The sequence below is a fragment of the Agrilus planipennis genome, unplaced genomic scaffold, assembly GCF_000699045.2.
Source record: "Agrilus planipennis isolate EAB-ADULT unplaced genomic scaffold, Apla_2.0 scaffold17, whole genome shotgun sequence".
In the NCBI taxonomy this organism is placed as follows: domain Eukaryota; kingdom Metazoa; phylum Arthropoda; class Insecta; order Coleoptera; family Buprestidae; genus Agrilus; species Agrilus planipennis.
Window position 1 is genome coordinate 2,197,723 of NW_020439021.1, and position 16,394 is coordinate 2,214,116.

Genomic DNA, 16,394 nt, shown 5'->3' on the forward strand with positions numbered 1-16,394 from the left:
GGATCGCGATTTCGATCTTTTTGGATCTCATCAGCGCGTCGCAGGCAGCTCCGACAGAACACAGACCAACTTTTACCTGCTGTCTTAACAGTGCGTTTTAGAAAATACTACAAATGGCGCAGTAAACACCATCTGTAGCACGATGCTACATTTTAGGATTACGTATGCTCATTTTCAGTTTGTATGACATTATAATTCAGTACTTACACTTGTCAGATAGTGTTAATTTCTTTAGTTACTTCATATTTGCAGATTTTATGATTATTTTGGATGTGAAAAGTCTTTAGGCTAGCTTTAGGGATTACACTACTTCATATATGTACCTATACCGAAGTTAATTCCAAAAAACAAGGTCGTTTTGAATAATTTCGATGCTTCACAGCCCTGCGACGATTGATAACTTCACATACAAGATTTTCCTCAATATCTCATTGGTGTTTTTGATTTGTTTCCTGATGGAATAAAATAAAAGTTCAGTGAACGACTTGGTGGTGTTTTTTTCTTAATTTTGAAGACGATGTAGCAATCAGTAAAGTGTGTTTTAGCGAACCTCGAGGCTGACGGGAGTTTTATCTTGGTCATAATCAAACCGGATGTTGCATGCAACGATATCAGAGATCCGGTTTGACGCTAATTGCCAATATTCGGAAGACATGCTCAAGTTACCCTAATGACACGAGTGTACGTAGGTTCCTTTAACCAATCCTCACGAATGGGATGAGGAAAGGATGCGATAGAAATAGGGAAGCTTCAGGGTAAGAGTAAGCAACAAAAAAAAAAAAACAGCAAGACACTTACGTGTAATCAACTCTTAATGTGCAAACATCCATTGATAGAGAGAGAGTTTTGTGAGGAAATACGAAAGAGACTTGCCGATCATCAGGTTTCACATCTTTCGCGCGTCAGCTGCGGAAAAACCCTCGCGGAGGGCTGCAGGAACGGATAGCTTCAACTACATCCCCCCCAAAAATGTTCGCATTGAAAGGAAGTTGGTATTTCTTTACGTTAAAAGAAAATGGGGTGGTTGGTTTTGCGTTTCGAGTAAGAGCACCCGCGGCGAAAAAAGAACACGAAAAATAAAAGGCGATAGACTGTTGACGTCTCGACATTTTTTTGCAATTTTATTCGTTAACGATTGTCTGTGATCTATCAACACGTTTATTATATTTAGATAATTATTTAATGAGTAGCTTTACATAAATCCACAGTCAATTTTATTTTTTTATAATGGCAAAATAGCTAAAACGAAGCGAACATAAATTCCGTGCTATTGCTTGGAATGGATACATTAAAAATAATTTATGAGGTTCGAAAATGTTCCAATAGTACAGTAGACTGGGCTTAGCAAGGTACTACCTTATACCATTATCGATCTTGGCTCCTTCTTAATCTGTAAAATCAAAATTCTTTTATAGCTCATAAATTCGTATCTAGGACTCTCTAAGTGGTGAAATTTATTAGAGTAATTCTATTTTGCAATGATCTCTCTATACAAACTTTTAAACGACGCATAGTTTTACAAATTTGTTAAAAATATATATTATTATAGATGTTTAACTTTACTTCTAATTACAGTAACTTATTTCTCAGAGATACTTATAGATATAGGTAGTTTCGATCGCCATGGACCTTCAGATACGAAAAAAATAATTACAAGTAGTATATTTGATTGATTTGTTTTCATTATCTCGGAAAAAGTTGCGTTTTCGAACGAGAAATCAATTGGTGACCTTGAATACGGTCTTGACCTTCGAACTCACTAAGTTTTTTTAACCTAAGGAATGGAAAGAGGGAGTATATTGATAGTCGGAAATATGTTCTTGAACCTGATTTAATCTTAACTATTTATATTGCGAATGTAGTTTCTTTACTTCTCGTGTATTTCACCCTTTTCTACCACCCTTATTTATTCAGAAATGCAATTAAATATGCCGAGACCTATATCTCTGTCGAATTTTGAGCATTATCTTGATGATATGAATAAAAAATAGGGCACATTCAGCTTGCATACCAACCCCCTGTTTCTAGTGATCTGACCAACTGCTTAAGAATAGTACCTCACCCCACTTTATTCGATCAATTTACCGTAAAATTATTCTGTGTTCCGGATGTCATTGAAATATCTTGTCCAGTTCTGTCAAAAAAGATTGCCGGACTGTGTTTAATCTTGGAAGTTGATTGATAATTATTAATTGTGTGATGTGTCGATTAAAATTTTTGTGCGTTACGGTTTTGTCAAAAATTTACATGGGCAATATCGTCCGACACCGACGTCGTTTGGAGATTAATGTTTATAAATAGCGGTTTCCGCCTTGGAGGAAGCGGTCTGTAATTTATGAGGACGGCATATAATTACTTAAAGAGCGCACGCATCGGCGATTGAAGGGCCGATAAGAAAGCACGCGAGTAAGCAAAATAATCCCGAAAACACACACACACGTAGCAGATACACGCCGACTGCTGAACGAAATGGATGTGGGATAAGGTGGAAGAAATACGGGGGATGAGAGGGATTTATATACGTAAGGGTAGAAAGTTCCTGCTTGCTGATTTTGAATTTTGTAGAGAAGGGTTTCTATTCTTTTTACTCTCAGATGCTATTGATAACCAATTCATCTTGGGGTTATGTATGTATATAGAAGTTGAAGATTAGTTTATGAGTACTTTCGACACATTTTGCTGATTATTCAAGATTTCGGTCAACTAAATATAAGACACATTAACTATTCGACTGTTAGTTGTTCTATGGTTTCAAACTAATAACGGTATCCTTATAGAATAACTTGGTGTGCAATTGCCCACTGTTTTTTTGTACGTTGTAATAAAAAATACTGAACTTCATGTTCTCTAATTACCTATAGTAATTCAACAGTATTTAGATATAGGGTAATGCAAGAGAGATAAGTTAAGTAGCTAAACAGAAACTTGAATTGGAATATCGTTAGATAATTACAGAAACTCGAAAATATTAGAATTTTTAGATATATTTCAATATATAGGTATTATAAGCAAGTCAAACAAATACACTTTAATCTAGAGTTTTATTTTTGAATAATTGTACTAAACTGCAAGAAAGCGAGAAAAGCAAAAGGACACGATCAATAAAAGAAAAAGGGATTAAACCAAAAGTGGAAGGAGAAAATATAGAATATAGATGTCGCAACCATTTTGCCCATCTGAAGGTTCATGTCTTTTTAAACTATCTATACCAAAATACTACAAATGGCGAAGTAAACGCCCAACATGCTCCAACAAGGTTTAAGCTAACGTGCGTATCACGTTGAGGTTGGCTACGCCGGGATTCGTTTTCAGCAAGTAAGTACTGAATTATAATGTCATACAAACTGAAAATGAGCATACGTACTCCTAAAATGTAGCATCGTGCTACAGATGGCGTTTACTGCGCCATTTGTAGTATTTTATAAAACGCACTGTTAAGACAGCAGGTAAAATTAGGTCTGTGTTCTGTCGGAACTGCCTGCGACGCGCTGATGAGATCCAAAAATATCGAAATCGCGATCCGCGTCTGGCAGTTTCGACAGAATACAGACCACTTCGAATTATTTTATCTATACCAAGCCAACTGCGCATTTAGTTAACTAGTTTTGAAACCAGCAATGATTTCACTGCCCAGGTGTAATTGAATGTAGCTGCTTCATCATCGTCATTATAAGGTCGTCAGTCCTAAGACTGGTCGGACATGCACCTTCAACTCTTTCCTATCCTGGGCTGCTTATAGGTATAAAATTGATAAATGGTGATTTCAACCGGCAATTACTGATATATATTTAAGTTTAAGTGAAATGTACAGTTAAATACATGTTTTTGAAAAAATAATGAAGAACTATCTATTCGTTTCATGCCGTTGAAGCCGTTAATTAGTGGCGGGTCATGCAAATGCTGAACTTATCTATTGTACTTCTACCGTGGACATGTTATACGGAGAATATTGTTTACTAACAACAATAGTCGTTAGTGTCAAGTAGGTTAACTGCCCATAAAACAGTTACTCGAAGAGCTACAAAAGATAAAGTGCGTCGGTCGTATTGATCTGCGTCAATAGGAGCGCATGCAGGTGAAATGAGAAACTTTCCCATCAAACGCAAAAAAAAGGAGATGATAAAAGCCTGCGTAAGGGCTGCAGATTTTATGACGAAATAAGGCAGCCATATTTCGGCGAGTGATTACAGGCACTAAATTCACTTTATTGGACCTGTCATTTCCACTACACGAGATTGGAAAACGTTGTCCCGAATATTTCTAATAAAATGTCGCCATTAATAAAAAAACAAACGTCCTCGACTCAATATGAGTAGGCAGGCAGGTCGGCTATTGGTGCGCTAAAGACAGATTAAGTTTGAACGTTACATTGAACACACGTCCAACAAAATGCCGTTATTGCTTTCGAAAATTAAAAATGTGTTTGTCACTCATGTATCACTAAAACAACGGTTATGTTTTATTCAATTAATTTTCATTATCGTCACCACAAGGTCGTCAGTCTGGTTATACAGGCACCTTCACTTCTTTTGATTATTCTCGACCAATCTTCGTATTTGCAGAAAACTGGAACATCTTACATCCCTAATAACTATTTGCGAAAAATAATCTAGTCTAAGTGTTCCCTCATAATTTTCTCATGATATCTCGTTATTCCTAACATCTTAAACTTTCGCTTATCGTTCATGTTTCGCATCCATACAAAGTCGTGCACCAAAGTACACTTTTAATATTCTTTCTCTACTGTTCGTTTTACGTTTCTACCGCTGTTTATGTCCTGAAATATCGATAGATATCGAAAATGAACGAGTATTTAATCTAGATTTATCTATTTATTACCACTAAAAGTTTCCAAACGAAAAAAAATCGAAATGTTAGTTAGTCCAATTGCAGCTTTTAAAACATCTGGATAAACATTTTTTGTGTAAATTGCTTACAGAGTTGTAAAAAGAGAAGAGTTAGTGTTGATTCTGTTTTGTTTTGTAATTTCTAATGCGTAGAATTATTTATTGAGTTTTTTGTGCCTTTTTAAATTTTAGTTATTTGAAAGTGTTTAACGTAAATTGACCATATCCGTGGATTTGATAAATTATAACAACAGGTTCATATTTTTGCGAAAGCCGTTACGTAGAATTTATTTTCCAATAAATATAAACGGAATGAAATCTGTGAACGTATAGAGGGTTATTTTGCCAATTTTATTTTGCTTCATGTACCAACGTATAAACGGTGGAATATTTTAATCGCAAATTGAGACTGTTACAGCTGAAATCCATTTGTTTTTGACGGGAAGAGTGATTGGATAATAATTATGAAAATGTAATTCATTTTCTCCCCTGATGAAAGGGATTAAAAATTTTTTGAATGAAATGTTTTGTTAAAATCGTAAAGGTAATTTTAAAAGTACGTATCGTTAGATGATAAACGAGTAAATAGAAACACTAGGTGACGGTTTTGAAATCTTTTAGTTTATTTATTACGGATTACAATTAGTCTAGTAGATCTAGGATGTTGACAAGTTTTCATGATCCATAATTTACTATGTACGATTTTTTCCTGGAATTCCGCAAATATTTTATTTTTCCTTTTACTATCATAGATCATTTGGTGTGGTGTTCACATTTAAGAAAAATTCTTCATCATAAGGTCGTCACTCCTAAGACTAGTTGGACACGCTCCTCCACTCCTTCCTATCCTAAACTAATCTTCGAATTTCCCTAAAACTAGAACAAGCCACATCCTTAACTAATTGCGAACAGTAATCTGATCTAGGTCTACCTCTACCTCTTCTAACTTCCGTTTCTGCCTCTAATATGTCTCTGACTAGACCTTCATGCCTGAGAAGATGTCCTACCAACCTATCTCGCCTATTTCTTATTGACTTCCATAGAGTCCTCTGTTCTCCTATTCATTCCAATACCTCTTCATTTCTAACCTTCTCTATCCACGGTATCCTAACATAAGGGATGTTAAAATAAAAGGGTCCTAGACTTCCCTACTTCGTGTCTATATTCCTATGGTGAAATCCAAGAAAGTTGTTGTTTCCTTGAATGAAATCGTTGCTGCATAATTCAAAAAGGTAAAGACTACCTTAACTCTTACCATCCTGTATTGTAGTGTGCTAGGATTGTTGTTAGACTTGGTAACCGACTCGGAGCAGCTCCTGAACGTTTTCAATATTAAATATCAAATTCAGTTGAAATGAACGTCTGTCTTTTCTTTTCGGAGTTCAAGTGTTGCCATTTATTCTTCGCTTGCAGCGTTCCGACTTCCTTTTTACAGTTTACTATAACGATCTGCAGTGCACCAGAAGAGATATACACCGTACAAAAGTACCGATTGCTCCGGGCCACCTGCCTTCGCCCCCTTGCCGTACTTTGGCAATTTCGTCTGTGAAAATGCAAGGGTGTGTATGTGTACGTTTCTACATGTTTGTATGTTGGGCCGAAGCGGAAAACTCCTATACAAATGTCTCGACAAGCGGGAAACGTACGGTCTGAAATGAAATTTGGTTTACGAGATAGAAATCAGATTTATTTCACGATCCGCGCCGCATGTCTTCGCGTTATTATTTGCATTGCACACTGTTTGTTGTTTTCTTTCGGTTTTTTTATTCAGAAATGATCGTTTCTTAGAAGGAAATGGGAACTACGTAGAAGAATGTTTGGTACCCTCTTCCTAACGGGTTGCAAACAAAATGAAAATGAAAATTTTCTCTGCACTTTCGCAATAATTGAAAGTTCCTTCGATTGCGAAGTACCTCGGGGGCCGTGAACATCTGCCGATTTTAATCTTCCGGAAATTTCAACCGTATCATTAATTTCGAGAATATCAGTGTGATATTGAGTACAAATTATAATGGGAAGTTAAAAAATAGTCTAATAAACCTAATTAATCACCACAGTAAAATAAAGATCATTGTCACTGGTTGGACACGCACCACCACTCTTTTTCCTGTCCTGAGCTAATCTTTGCATTTCCCTAAAACTAGAACAACCCACATCCTTAACTATTTGCGAACAATAACCTAATCTAGGTCTACCTCTACTCCTCTTAACTCCTGCTTATGTCTGTAGCATATCTCTGACTAGCCCTTCATGCCTGAGAAGGTGCCTTATCAACCTATCTTGCCTATTTCTTATTCGCCTCCATGGAGTCCTCTATTCTCCTATTCTTTCTAATACCTCTTCATTTCTAACCTCTAATCTATACATCTCAACTTCCAAATTTTCTAATTTCCCCGTATGCCTCATTATTTTGACAGTCCACGCTCCGACTCGTGATGTAATGCACTTTGTTGTTGTTGTTGCACTTAGTGACATCTCCCGAGGTAGTCCCCACCCGAATATCCGAATAGGGGACTATTTTACGTCCGGAGTGCTTTACTCCAAAGGACGCCATCGTTTAAATTGTAGTGTTGTAAGAGTACGTTGTACTCGGGATATCATAATTTGGTGGTTTCTTGTTGCCTTTCACATTCCGGTATTGTGCATCACAGTGTCATACCGATCCTCATGATCTCTGCCACCCTAAGTACTTACTGAAAGAGCTGCTGCCCTCTGTCAGGGACTTGTCTTAATTTGGTTTACTTTTATAAACCCCCCATTATGGTTGAACCTATGATCGAAATTCTTAAATCATGGAAACTCGCAAGTCGATCCACCCTTGTAAGTTTGTAGAAGAGCTTCGTCAAGGTTTTCGTGATCAAAAAAAAAGTTAAAAGTTGTTAAAACGTGAAAAACTTTTTATTTTAATTTTTAGTATTTGTATCTGCTCCAACAAAAAAGAATCGGACTACGTTCCTGGAGGGTGTATTATAGGTATTTTGTTGTGGCTCTGCTATAAATTAGTCATTAAAGTCGTTCATAATAAGTAATAACGTTTTTGATGGTTAACTGTTATCTGTCGCAGAAACGATCTAATTTGTAGTTTGCTAACCTAAGGTAATTTCGTACACGTGTACATTTCTCTGTATACATATGTTCTGTGTAGGTGATGTAACACTTCTTGAAGTGAATGTCGTCAACTTATTTACAACTTACCACATTGTCGTTTTACGGCCAGTGTAATAAATGAAACCGTGTGTCACCGATTCATTATGAGTTTTGTGATGCTTCGGTAAACGAGGTGAAAATGATAAAATTGTGTTGTAAACTATAAGTACTTGCTAAACAGAGATATTTAAGAAGAAAGCTGAAAAAGTATTCGTACACAGTTTATATTACATATCTGAAAGAAGTATGAAAATAAATAAAAGTAAAACAAAAAATACTGGTACGCAAGGGAAGAATAAGTAGGAAACGTGCGAATATAAAGATAGGAGACGAAAATTAAAAGAAGTGGCTAACTGTAGGTATCTAGGAAGTCAGATAAGTCAGGACGGAAGGAGTAGTAGGGATATAAAGTAGAGGATAGAGCAGGGTTGAGTCTCCTTCAATAAAAAAAAGTCACTTCTATGCTCGCGAACGGTTAATTTAGAAATTCGAAAAAGGTTGTTAAAGGTGTATGTTTGAAGCACGGCGCTGAACGGGTGCGAAACATAGACGGTGGGCGCGGCGGAAAAGAAAAGGTTAGAAACGTTCGAAATGTGATACTACTCTCGTTAGCCCGGAAAATCTTCATCGTATAGATTCCGGCCATTAAAGCCTACAAGTATATAGCAAACAAAGTATTATATCTTTGATTTTTTTTAAAATAATAATTTTTTACAGATTATTATAATGAAAAGTCAGAAGCATTCGAAATATGGTCTTACAGGCGAATGATGAGGATAACGTGGGTAGAAAAGGTTAGAAATGAAGAGGTATTAGAAAGAATAGGAGAACAGAGGACTCTATGGAAGTCAATAAGAAATAGGAGAGGTAGGTTGGTAGGACACTCTTTCAGGCATGAAGGTCTAGTCAGAAACATATTAGAGGCAGAAACAAAAGTTAAGAGGAGTAGAGGTAGATATAGATTAGATTACTGTTTGCAAATAGTTAGGGATGTGGGTTGTTCTAGTTTTGGGGAAATGCGAAGATTAGCTGAGCATAGGAAAAAGTAAATGTGCGTATACAACCAGTCTTACGATTGACGCCCTTACAATGATGATGATGATGATCTGGAATAAGAAATAGAGCAGATATTAAAATGTTTTACTCTCGAGTGAAAATGAATCAGCGAATTTTCATTAATTTTGAGTGAATATTTACATATCATTACAGCAATACAGTGAATGTTTGTCATTTTGAGGCAAACAGTACTACCATTTTTCATAAATTAGGCATAAAAAATTAATACCTCTGTTATGAAATAACATAAACTGCGCTAATATGCTTTCAAAATTTAATTCCATCATAATCAAAACATAAACTCGGACCAACTTTAACCCCCTTGTGCACCACAGTTGCCAAGACACAGTCAGTTTAACCTTGATAAATATATTTTTAAAGGTTTTTTTTTATTACACGATTTTTTTCATGCAATGAGCTGTCTATATGGGTATCTACAGCTCTAAAGGAAAATGCGTAATCGTAAGAAGCCTACGTGTTCTTCCTTTTGTAAATTTATACACACGCGTACAAGGACTCATAAATTATGCTCTCGCACTGTAAGAACACATGCCAAAGCAAAGGATGTTTAAAATTAATTAACAGTTCGTTGTCAGTGACGTTGCCACCTTAGCTTGACGGTGGCTGGTTTGATAAATGAGAGTGCGGCACGTTTGCCAGCGGGGTTTCAAGCTATTCGCCGCTCATGTCTTGAGACTTATATTATTCGTGCAGCGACGATTGAACTACATACTTATTATAACACTTTATACTTGCACATACAATTGGTTATGCTGTACATCGCAGGCGTAATCAGCGACGGTATCATACGCCTCGCGTATCGGATATATCGGCTACCCTTAGGCTAGAAGTTCTTCGCAACTGGGAAAGCTTAAATTAATGGTTCCGTATAAAATGTTGAAATCAGGTTCAATGTAGATACTAATTTGCTTCCTTGTCAAATTGGGTTATGATTATTTATCGATAGTTATGTTTGGAGCACGGCGCTGTACGGGTGTGAAACATGGACAGTGGGCGCGGCGGAAAAAAAAAGGTCAGAAGCGTTCGAAATGTGATGTTACAGGCTGAGGATACTGTGGATAAAGTAGGTTAGAAATGAAGAGGTATTAGAAAAAATAGGAGAACAGAGGACTCTATGGAAGTCAATAAAGAATAGGCGAGATAGGTTGGTAGGACACCTTCTCAGGCATGAAGGTATAGTCAGAGACATATTAAAGGCAGAAACAGGAGTTAGGAGGGGTAGAGGTAGACCTAGATTAGATTACTGTTCGCAAATAGTTAAGGATGTGGTTTGTTCTAGTTTTGGGGAAATGCGAAGATTAACTCAGGATAGGAAGGAATGAAGGTGCGTGTCCAACCAGTCTTAAGACTGACGACCTTATGATAATGTAGGTGTTTTGTGAGTAAAAGCGTATTCAAGAGATTGAGAAGGTAAAGAAAATTGTTTTGCGAAGTAGAATAACAAAAACCACTGATGCTTTTAATATCATGCCTCAGTTTAACCTCTGAAAAGTTTATTTTTACAACTATTGAGTTTTTGTGTATATGTATATATTTGATAATCGTAATTTTTTTAGATGTAGTTATGGGTCAGTTCGTTCGCATGTCTTTTGTTTGAAGGTGGACGGACCTCGAGTCAAGACGTCATTGAGACGCAGTCTATCATTGTACCCTTTTGTTTAAAGGACAGATAGGAAGATGACAGCGGTAAACTGGATTAGTAAATCATTAGAGTGATCCCGGAAGGATCATATTATATATCTGTCAACGTTCAGACTTTATAGAGTAGTTATAAGGTTTGATGTTATTGGACTATTTGAATGTTTTTGTTAGGATAAGTTTAAATTCTATTGACTAGGGGTTAGATCGGGAGATAGCTCCGACAACGATTTGCAATTTGTATGTTCAATGAATAATTTGTGTTATTTATGTTAGATCAAGTACATAATTAAATTTCAATTCAAATTTACAGTAGTCATTGGTTGCCGATTTTTATCGTAGAAGCGTTAATTTTTTGTTGATTGTGGTTCAAGCTCTCTGTGTCAAAAAGGCATCTTTGCATAAGAAAGTAACGAACCGATGGAATGACTGGATCACTCGTTAGTTCAAATCGCTTTTTGATAATCTCAATCCTTAATCCGCTCGTTTTCTCTCGTTGTACGGTAAAAGGAAATTCACATTTTCAAAATCCAATTAATCGAAGTTGCAGACAATCCCGTTTCAATCTCACACGTCAAAAAAGGAGAGAGCTCCATATTCATCGGAGCATTAGGGCACAGTTTCAGTGAAATTGCAGCGGATTTGAATTAATTTCGACCGGGAGTCAAATTAAAGCAGCGAAGCAATTCGTATCCTTTATATTCCCTATTCTGTCCGTGACAGTCGACGGGAACGGCACGAAACGATGCAAACGAAGGTGGCCTAGGAAGAAAGCGACCGACTACGACGTGGACTCGACTTACTTCATTTCCATGCAAATTGAAACATTTGTACTCGAATAAAGAATCAGCAGAAACTATTGGAAACCATCGCTGTCGGAAAGTGCATTAAAATGAAGCTCTGAGACCGCCAACGGGGACCGTAGGAATGGATAAGAGCCGACGAAGTCGAATCGTTTTCAACATTTATTTGTAATAATTCACTTCTTGTAAATTACGTTCCTGCATAATATTGTATGTTTAGCAAGTCACGACAGAACCCTACTCTAGGAGAATTATGGGTCAGTATCTACAAGAAAATATCGAAAATGTTTAATTTAATACAGTCCACCACGTAATTTATAGCACTAAAGGGTGGGACTGTTCTCTCCTAGTCGTCGTCGCTAACTATCAAAGGATAAGTGATGGACACATAAGCGGTTGTGATTCTTCAAACTTAAATTTGTGATAAAGCGCTAATAAAAATGGCAAATAGTAGGACTAATGTTTTACTGTTTCGGCAGATTTTGGACTTGCTATCTTAACTATTTTATGTAAACCCTTTAAGTAAGTGAAAATGGGGAAAGAAACATTTTTCTTTTGTTTTCGTGGAAGAGGGAAATCTTCGAAAGACACCCAGTCGTCCATACGATAGGATTTCCGAGGGAGAAGTCCTCGAACCTACCGTTTAAAACCCCTCTACCTCAGGCCATTATAGGTTCAATTAAGGTCCTTGAACTTAATTTATTAACAAATTAGTACAAGTACAACAATTGCAATAGAAATGGTGATCGTCTAAATGGTCAGTAGTTATCTGGTTACTCAACTTCAAATAACTCACAACTCAGTCCAAAATAAAACCACAAAGTAAACGAATGAAATTCGCCCTGTAACTGCTAGACTGCTTACTATCCGGCTCGAAGGACCAATGTTTAATGTTGGATGAATTTTTGTGAACAACCCTACATTAAACAGTCCTCTTAAGCCGATAGTGGTTATTAATCTTGAGATTGTTTTTTTTGTAAATTAACTATATATATAGGTAGTCGAGGAATTCATGACGAAGGTCAGGGGTGGTTGCCAATAATTTGGCAGGGGGAAAGGGGATTTTATTTTTAATGAAGTTGGTTTGTAAGGTGTTTATGCGTGTGAGAAGTGGTGTGATTTCAGTGTTGTCGTATATTGTGTCGGAAGAAGAAAAAAAAACATTGGGCAGTGTGTATAAGTACGAATCTAATACCCACCGTTCCCAAAATTATAATATAACCCTGTGACTTGTACGAATATATCAGACAATAACTTCAAACTTGAAAAGCATATAGATATATGTGTGCTTGTCCATTTGGTGAAGCTGTTTATAAGGAAAGGGGTTGTCTCTGTTACCCTCATTAACGAAAATACCAACAATGAAATTGCTTTGCTCGGCTTCGAAACTGCTTATTAGTTTACCTCCACCTAATTGGGTTGGCCGTTAGGATTACTTAGTTACAGTTTGTTGATTTTGTGTGCTGTTAGACGTACTTTGTTTCGCATTATTGGAACCGGGATCGCTTCACCATATTATACGCGAGCGGGGTTCGTTGACCAAACAAACTCTCCAAATTTGAATATAAGCCCTAAAATATCCGCTGCGGAGTATATAACTGCTTTAAACCAACCCACCACTGCAACCATCAAATGTTATCTGACAGATGTATATTTATTATAATTACCTATGAAACTCGCTCTTACCCTAGAAAAAAATTTTCTCAGAGTCTTTCAGCGTCTCTGAGAGCGTCTCTCACAGTCTTTCACAGTCTCTCAGTTATTGCCTAGGTGTTTTTATGGATCTCTCACAGTTTGTGCATGAGAGACTCGAACGATAAAATTGTTAATTCAGAGATTCGAGTCTCTCACAGAGAGACTGAATGAATAAAACTGAAAAATTGAGATTCGAGTTTCTCGTAAAAAGACTGGATTCTCTGAAATATGTTGAACTTAGAAAATTTTAACCATGTCTATGGAGACACCACTTATTGAGAGATTCGAATCTCTCGTTCAGAGACCGGATACGAAATGAGGATCTCTTTATGAGCGACTCGAGTCTTTCGTTCAGAGACGCTAAACAGTTTTTCTGACAGTCTCTCTCAGCGACACCAGAGAGACTCGATGAGTGACGGAGACTCGAGTCTCGCTTTCAGAGACTCTGAGAGACTGAACATTTTCAAAATCAAAACAAAAACAAAAATCTTACCACCAAAATATTTTCCCTAAGAGCAATATTACTACTTACTTAATTCAGGTCATACATTATATTAATTTCTATTGATATATTATTATAAAGGAAACAAATTGTGCACGTATTTTATGAAAGTTGCAAATTTTTGTAATCATGCAATTCATCTGTTGAATTTAAGATAGAGATAAGTTGACAAAAACTCTGTTTAATTTCAGATGGTAACCCGGACGAAAAAAATATTTGTTGGAGGTTTGTCAGCACCCACAACTCTAGAAGATGTTAAGAGCTACTTCGAACAGTTTGGACCGGTAAGTAATTATTTTTAATATTTACCTACTTATGTATTATAAGTGGGACAAATTAAGAAGTAATCACCACATGCATTTGTCGACATTTTGAAGAGTCCCTTATCTTCAATATATATATATACATAATAGCAGTTTTGAAGTACAGTTTGCATACATCTATTTTCATGTAATTTTTTGTTTCAAAAGTAAAGTTTGAGTTCTTGCAAATGAACTTTTTGTGATAGTTTTTTTTTTTACTTTCTACGACTTAATAAACAGTTTTCGTTCGTCGAATTGACATTTAGAAATTAAAAGAAGGAAAAAACACTTCCGATTATATTGGTAGCTTGTATTTAAGTTATTTCTCTCGGAGTTTCCTCGCTATTCTTTTCGCAACTTGATGTTGGACTAATGAAGTAGCTTTTTGCTCCATTCGAAATTGACACCCGTGCGAACTTGTGCCTTCGATATTGGAAAGTGGAAGAAGGCGCTTACGTCAATATCTCGTTTTTACTTGCTTAAAATCAATGACAAAACTCCGGAAAAAAACGTTCCAATATCTCCAGCGTCTTTTTGTGCGATAGCGATGTCCTTCGTGAAAATCAGAATTTATCTCATCCTTTAGCGAGAAGAAAAGCGGATTTCAATGCCTCGAATAATTTTCTCAAAGCAAAATTGCGTTTGCTATTTCGTCGTTAGAATAGAAAAATATGAAACCATTTCTTTTCAATAAAATACCCACTATTTTTCATTAAAAGGGAAACCAAAGAGCCAGTTTCTAACGGTTCATATGATTAAAAAGTGGACGTACAGTGTGATTTTTTGCAATAATTTTAACGGTGAAAACTTGAGATGATTTGTAAATAATTTTATTTGGTACAAAGTTGTTTGTTGTCATAACAGTGACGTCTGCTCATCAAAATAATACATGGAGAAAATATAATTACTTAAAGGTTAAATTTATAGTTATAAATTAGCTGGGTAGTATACAGAAGGTCCAAATGTTTGGTTCGACGGAGATATGTTTAAAATTATAAGGTTACGGAAGGAAACAGAAATGAGTGTTGTCAATTTCTAATATCATAAATTGTAGGTATCTCATCTAATATACAACTAGTCTAAAAACTAACCAAGTAAGCATATTAACCACAATACATTTACCTATATTCTCTAAACATGGTAATATTACAAGTTGGTAGCAGTTTTATATACTAATCATCAACATCGTCAGTCCTAAGACTGGTTGGACACGCACATCCACTCTTTCCAATCTTCGCATTTCCCTAAAACAAGTCATATATGAAATGAAAAATAGGAAAGGCAAATCGATAGTGTATTTTATTTAATTTTTAGTGTCTTAGTTAGTATTATTTAAAATACTAAGGTAACACTAACAATAACGAATAACAATTTATATACAACAAGAACAAAACGAAAACAAGCAACAAAAAGGCACAAAGAGTGAAACAAACAAAGTGACAAAAAGAACAATATAATACAACAACAACAATAACAAAGACAACAACAAAAATGAAACAGATAATAGAAGCACTTACGAACGGTAGTAGAAGTAAACGGAAGACTGTGTAAAGATAATAAAAAACTTTAAACTTTTGGGTGTTTCATTCCCACCAGCAAGTGATGCTGGTGGGCGGGCAGTTCCTCCGGACTATGCCGGAAGGTAGGGCGGAAGGCTCTCTTCAGCCTGCTTTCAGGAATCGTGGGAATGGGTGGGTGGTGGTTCGGGTGAGAAAGTTGAGACGGACGAAATGAAGACAGAAGAGAATGAAAGATTGTCTGTGGAATATTACTGCCTCAACATTTCCCTAGGTGATACAAGGAAACCACTAAAAAACTTGGACCAAGGCAGACGGACCCGGAATCGAACCGGCGTCCTCCCGAATGCTAAGCAATGGTCTAAACCTCTAGGCCATGCCGCTCGGTGTAAAGATAAGAATTTTTGAGAGTATTTATAGGACAGGGTTGTTAGTAAATTTGATAGAATGTTCTAGAAGGAAAAGTAGTGAGAAAAGGGTGAAGACACTAGTTTGTAGGAATACGTAGAATTAAGCAGTATAGAGTTCAAGAGAAAGCAATTAAGGGTAAAACCAGATATTAGTATGGGAGTGCATGCAGGTATAGTTGAAGTTGGATTTCCAGGTAAAAGTGATTGAAAGAACAATAGTTTAGATTGAAAGGAAACCAAAGTATGTACAAGATAAAAAATTGAAATGAATTGAAATAATATTTGAAATGAAATGAATTTGAAGTAAAATAATGAAAAAGAATGCTTAAGAAATCATCATCATAAGGTCATCAGTCCTAAGACTGGTTGGACACGTACCTCCACTCTTTCCTATCCTGAGCTAAACTTCGCATTTCCCTAAAACTAGAACAACCCACGTCTTAACTATTTGCGAAG

General features: G+C 36.3%; 1 protein-coding gene across 3 annotated transcripts in view; it reads left to right on the forward strand.

Moving 5' to 3' along the window:
- LOC108744325 (RNA-binding protein Musashi homolog Rbp6) overlaps window positions 1-14,094 on the forward strand; it is a 416,279-nt gene extending 402,185 nt beyond the window's left edge. For all 3 annotated transcript variants that reach the window (XM_025976307.1, XM_025976305.1, XM_025976306.1), the window contains one exon: window positions 13,901-14,094. In XM_025976307.1, the coding sequence (XP_025832092.1) occupies window positions 13,901-14,011 (111 nt within the window). In that variant the 3' untranslated portion in view covers window positions 14,012-14,094. The remainder of the gene's footprint in view (window positions 1-13,900) is intronic.
- Window positions 14,095-16,394: the final 2,300 nt, after the last annotated feature.